Below are 5,902 nucleotides of genomic sequence, written 5' to 3'. Positions count from 1 at the left end.
CCTCTATCAGCAATCAGCCAACCAAATCCACCTCTCTCAGCAATCCATACTCTACCAACCAATAACAGCGTACCGTGTCTGGGGTGGTCTGGATCTGGGTAGTCAGCTGCAGGGATTGGTTAGAAGAGGTCAGCTGCTCCCTCAGAGTGTCCGCCTCCCTCTGTGCTACCTCCGCCCTCTGAGAGACAGACAGAGAGAGAGAGAGACAGAGAGAGAGAGACAGAGAGAGAGAGAGAGAGAGAGAGAGAGAGAGAGAGAGACAGAGAGAGAGAGAGAGAGAGACAGAGAGAGAGAGACAGAGAGAGAGAGAGACAGAGAGAGAGAGACAGAGAGAGAGAGACAGAGAGAGAGAGACAGAGAGAGAGAGAGAGAGAGAGAGAGAGAGAGAGAGAGAGAGACAGAGAGAGAGAGAGAGACAGACAGACAGAGACAGACAGACAGACAGAGACAGACAGACAGACAGACAGAGAGAGAGAGAGAGAGGAGAGAGAGACAGACAGAAAGAGACAGAGACAACGTAAACTGGTTAACATCGTAATTAGAAGAGTAAAAATTAATGTTTTGTCATACCCTTGGTATACGGTCTGATATACCACCGCTGTCAGCCTATCAGCATTCAGGTCTTGAACCACCCAGTTTATAACATCCAATAATTACCAAGGCCATAAAGGGGTGGAGACTAACCTGATTGGCTCTCTCCAGATCTGTCATCACCATTTCAATCTCATCGGCCCTGAGGAGGAGGAAGAAGAGGAAGAAGAAGAGGAGGAGGAAGAAGAGGAAGAAGAAGAGGAGGAGGAGGAAGAGGAGGAAGAGGAGGAGGAGGAGGAAGAGGAGGATGAAGATGAAGAAGATGAGGAGGAGGAAGAGGAGGAGGAGGAGGAGGAAGAGGAGGAAGAAGAAGTTAAAGAAGAAGAGGAGGAAGAGAAAGAAGAGGAGGAAGAGGAGGAGGAAGAGGATTAAGTGTTACTAAGTGCACACACAGGACAGTGATCATTACAACATCTAATACACACACATCCATATGCGCACGCACACACACACGCACCCCGAGGCTCCCAAAGCCTGAAACGCATGTTGTTGTATGTATACAACTCATGTGAGTGAATTGTAACTGAGTGCAGCAGTACCCAGTAAAACCCTCTCAATTTTCTCCTTAGTACTTTGATTGTGAACCCAATAACCTCAGCAACTTGTGTGTCTGTGTCTAAGCCGGACTAAAACAGAGGGATTACACTAATTGAGCGCTGAGTCTTAATGTTCACTAATCTGACAGGGAAGCTAACCCGGGTCGCTGCGCGTATGGCAAACATCCTAGGCATCGCGCCAATAGGGTCAACCTGTGGGAATTGTAACGTGGCTCAAATAGCGAGGATCCATTAACGATTCTGTTCCCTGGTAGTAGTTGGGATGCTTCAACATGGATGCATATCAATAGTCCAAAGTTGATTCCTATTTCCTAACCTTCGGTATGAAGGTCGCTCTGGATAAGAGCGTCTGCTAAATGACCAATTATTATTTATTATTAAGGTGCCTGACATCTAAACAGCAGCGCGGTGTACGGCGTATAAATTCCTTAATTACACCAACACCCTGACATCTCATTATAGGTGATTCTGCATGGAGTGTTTACCTTCATTTAGGCTCTCTGTAATTGGGTGTCTGTGTGCAAGTGTTATTTTTTTGTTTTTTTTAAAGGTGCAATATGCAGAAATCATTCACCATTTCCTGGTTGCTAAAACTCTAATAGTTCACCTAATTTCAGTTTATGTGAAAAACAAGCAATGTATAGTGCAGAGAATCATTGTACCATCTAAACCGCTGTGAAATATGTTCTCAATAACCAAAAATATTGTATTTTCAGCTGGTGGACAAAACCGAAAGTAAAAGACGCAAAAACTAAACTTAAGAACAGGAAACATAGAAATAGCGCACATCTTAAGACTTGCTTTCAATTAGATTTCAAGATCTATAACTAACATTTCTATGTGAATTTGGTCGGGTTGGCCCAAAAAGTTACATATTGCAGCTTTAATAACCATTATACCGTCATACCGTTTCTGTACCATACCGGGGTATATTGTATTACTGGAAGTGCACACAAGGCCGCCATTTCAATAAAATAAATTATAATATTGTAAAAAATATATATAATATATACAGTACCGGTCAAAAGTTGGGACACACCTACTCATTCAAGGGTTTTTCTTAATTTTTTACTATTTTTTACATTGTAGAATAATAGTGAAGACATCAAAACTATGAAATAGCACATATGGAATCATGTAGTAACCAAAAAAGTGTTAAACAAATCAAAATATATTTTATATTTGAGATTCTTCAAATAGCCACCCTTTGCCTTGATGACAGCTTTGCACACTCTTTGCCTTGATGACAGCTTTATGCACTGATAGCCTGCCTACCGTTGTCTATACACTTGAATGGCGAATGGGAGGCGTGCTTCAATTACCAGTTGAGAAATGAAAACAGTAGCTCTTTTTAATCATGGCCATCAATACTGTTATTTACATGCGATTGCATTTAGAATTGTTGCGCAATGACTGGGCTTATGTAAAAGCACTTGTTTCACTCCAGCAGCAATGAGCTGAGGAGCAGCAGCAGCAACAGCTCTAGTGAGGAGGTTATATTCAGCTCTAACTAGACTGTCTGTATGCGGCGGCGTGTGATAAATAAGATGCATGATGACCAAAAAACAACATGCGCCATTTTAGTTCCTACATTATGGACATGAACCACTATGCACACTCACTGGACTCTACCCACACACACACTCACTGGACTCTACCCACACACACACACACTGGACTCTACCCACACACACACTCACTGGACTCTACCCACACACACACACACACTTTACATACGCTGCTTCTAATCTGCTTTATTATCTGTCCTGATTGCCTAGTCACCTTTACCCCTACCTACATGTACCTCGTACCCCTGCATAGTGACTCGGTACCAGTACTCCTTGTATATAGCCTCATTATTGTTATCTATAGTGTTACTTTTTGCTACTTTTCTTACTTTTTAACTCTGCATTGTTGGGAAAGGGGTTCGTAAGTAAGCATTTCACGGTGAAGTCAACACCAGTTATATTCGCCGCATGTGACAAATAAAATTGTATTTGACCTATAGACCGATAAGCATGATGGTAAAATGTATTTCCATTGACTGGTATTTCCATCAATTAATAAAAGCATTATTTTGCAATGGGATTCTTTTTTTCTCCTGGTGAATTTGGTCGGCAATAATTTATGTAATTATTTTTATTATATTTTGTATTATCTTTATTAAATCGGCTTTTCATAAAAAAAATTGGGCGAAAAGCTGGCAATTAGCGGCTAACAGAAACCCCTGCTACAGATGTACAAAGTCTTCTTAAATAACATTGGGATTTGCCTGGATTTGGGCATTACAAAGGGATCAAGGAGACAGACAGGTTTTAGTGTTCTGATGCGGAAGTCAGTTCATTCACCAGCATAACACAATGTTCTATCAATGCAATGATAGCATATAGTCAGATTTTCAAAGGAAGGTTCATGCTTTAACGTTTCATCACAGCCCCAGACAGATTCAAAAATCAGGTCAGCGTTACTGTACAATTCATTTACACCACTATCCAATATCCTAAAAGAGATTTGTGATGTATTTCAAACTAAAAATAACTATATGTGATTCTATCCGGTGCCACAAAAAGTCATCCTCGAAAACCCTGACAGCCCTCTATCAACCAGGCAGACAGGATGTGACAGCCCTCTCTGAACCAGGCAGACAGGATGTGACAGCCCTCTATGGACCAGGCAGACAGGATGTGACAGGCCTCTATGGACCAGGCAGACAGGATGTGACAGCCCTCTATGGACCAGGCAGACAGGATGTGAGAGCCCTCTATGGAGCAGGCAGACAGGAGGTGACAGGAGGTGACAGGCCTCTATGGACCAGGCAGACAGGATGTGAGAGCCCTCTATGGACCAGGCAGCCAGGAGGTGACAGGCCTCTATGGACCAGGCAGACAGGAGGTGACAGCCCTCTATGGACCAGGCAGACAGGAGGTGACAGCCCTCTATGGACCAGGCAGACAGGAGGTGACAGCCCTCTATGGACCAGGCAGACAGGAGGTGACAGCCCTCTATGGACCAGGCAGACAGGAGGTGACAGCCCTCTATGGACCAGGCAGACAGGAGGTGACAGCCCTCTATGGACCAGGCAGACAGGATGTGACAGCCCTCTATGGACCAGGCAGACAGGATGTGACAGCCCTCTATGGACCAGGCAGACAGGATGTGACAGCCCTCTATGGACCAGGCAGACAGGAGGTGACAGCCCTCTATGGACCAGGCAGACAGGATGTGACAGCCCTCTCTGAACCAGGCAGACAGGATGTGACAGCCCTCTATGGACCAGGCAGACAGGATGTGACAGGCCTCTATGGACCAGGCAGACAGGATGTGACAGCCCTCTATGGACCAGGCAGACAGGATGTGAGAGCCCTCTATGGAGCAGGCAGACAGGAGGTGACAGGAGGTGACAGGCCTCTATGGACCAGGCAGACAGGATGTGAGAGCCCTCTATGGACCAGGCAGCCAGGAGGTGACAGGAGGTGACAGGCCTCTATGGACCAGGCAGACAGGATGTGACAGCCCTCTCTGAACCAGGCAGACAGGAGGTGACAGGCAGATCTGTTTGGACTTCTAGCGGTCAATTTGCAGTCTACAAATTATTTGTAATTATGTTCCGGCCCCCTGACCATCCGCTCAAGAATATAATTGGCCCGGGGCTGAATCTAGTTGATGACCCCTACTCTAGGCTATATTGTTTTCTATGTATTTCTCAGATAGGGTCCATCTCGTACTCCCCTCTCAAGCCTTCCCTCATCCAGGGCCCCAGTGTCCAGCGCCCATATTCATAAAGAATCTCACAGTGCTGATCTAGGATCAATTTAACCTTTTAGATCCTAATTAATACGATTATATGGACAATTGGGGACCTGATCCGAGATCAGCACTTCTACTCTGAATTGCTTTATGAACACGGGTCCAGGTCCCCAGGCAGGTCAGTAAAGTGAGGAGGGACATCCATCAGTCAGTCAGAACTCTGAGGATCCCTCATATGCCTGGTCCCATTTCGTCTTCCCCATTATTCTGTTCATACCCTACCCCCTCTTCTCTCTGTTCCTACCCTACCCTCTCTTCTCTCTCCTCCTACCCTACTAATTTTTCTCTCTCTGTTCCTACCCTACTCCCTCTCTTCTCTCTGTTCCTACCCTACCCTCTCTTCTCTCTCGGTTCCTACCCTACTCCCTCTCTTCTCTCTGTTCCTACCCTACCCTCTCTTCTCTCTCTGTTCCTACCCTACTCCTTCTCTCTCTGTTCCTACCCTACTCCTTCTCTCTCTGTTCCTACCCTACTCCCTCTTCTCTCTGATCCTACCCTACCCTCTATTTTCTCTGTTCCTACCCTACTCCCTCTCTTCTCTCTGTTCCTACCCTACCCTCTCTTCTCTCTGTTCCTACCCTACTCATTTTTCTCTCTCTGTTCCTACCCTACTCCCTCTCTTCTCTCTGTTCCTACCCTACTCCTTCTCTCTCTGTTCCTACCCGACTCCTTCTCTCTCTGTTCCTACCCTACTCCCTCTTCTCTCTGATCCTACCCTACCCTCTCTTTTCTCTGTTCCTACCCTACTCCCTCTTCTCTCTCTGTTCCTACCCTACCCTCTCTTCTCTCTCCTCCTACCCTACCCTCTCTTCTCTCTGCTCCTACCCTCTCTTCTCTCTGTTCCTACCCTACCCTCTCTTCTCTGTTTCGACCCTACCCTCTCTTCTCTCTGCTCCTACCCTCTCTTCTCTCTCTGTTCCTACCCTACTCCCTCTCTTCTCTCCTCC

At 45.8% G+C, this 5,902-nt stretch overlaps 1 protein-coding gene across 1 annotated transcript in view; it reads right to left on the bottom strand.

The window, feature by feature from the left end:
• Positions 1-73: 73 nt before the first annotated feature.
• LOC311125685 (protein CASP-like) overlaps positions 74-5,902 on the bottom strand; it is a gene marked incomplete at both ends in the record, with an annotated part of 26,035 nt that continues 20,206 nt past the window's right edge. The window contains 2 exons of the mRNA XM_084199718.1: positions 74-178; positions 685-733. Of these exons, the coding sequence (XP_084055844.1) occupies positions 74-178; positions 685-733 (154 nt within the window). The remainder of the gene's footprint in view (positions 179-684; positions 734-5,902) is intronic.

This window comes from Coregonus lavaretus (assembly GCF_964263955.1).
Source record: "Coregonus lavaretus genome assembly, contig: HAP1_SCAFFOLD_5647, whole genome shotgun sequence".
NCBI classification, from domain to species: Eukaryota; Metazoa; Chordata; class Actinopteri; order Salmoniformes; family Salmonidae; genus Coregonus; species Coregonus lavaretus.
Note: the sequence above shows the minus strand (reverse complement) of the source record. Positions and strands in the feature narration are given on the sequence as shown.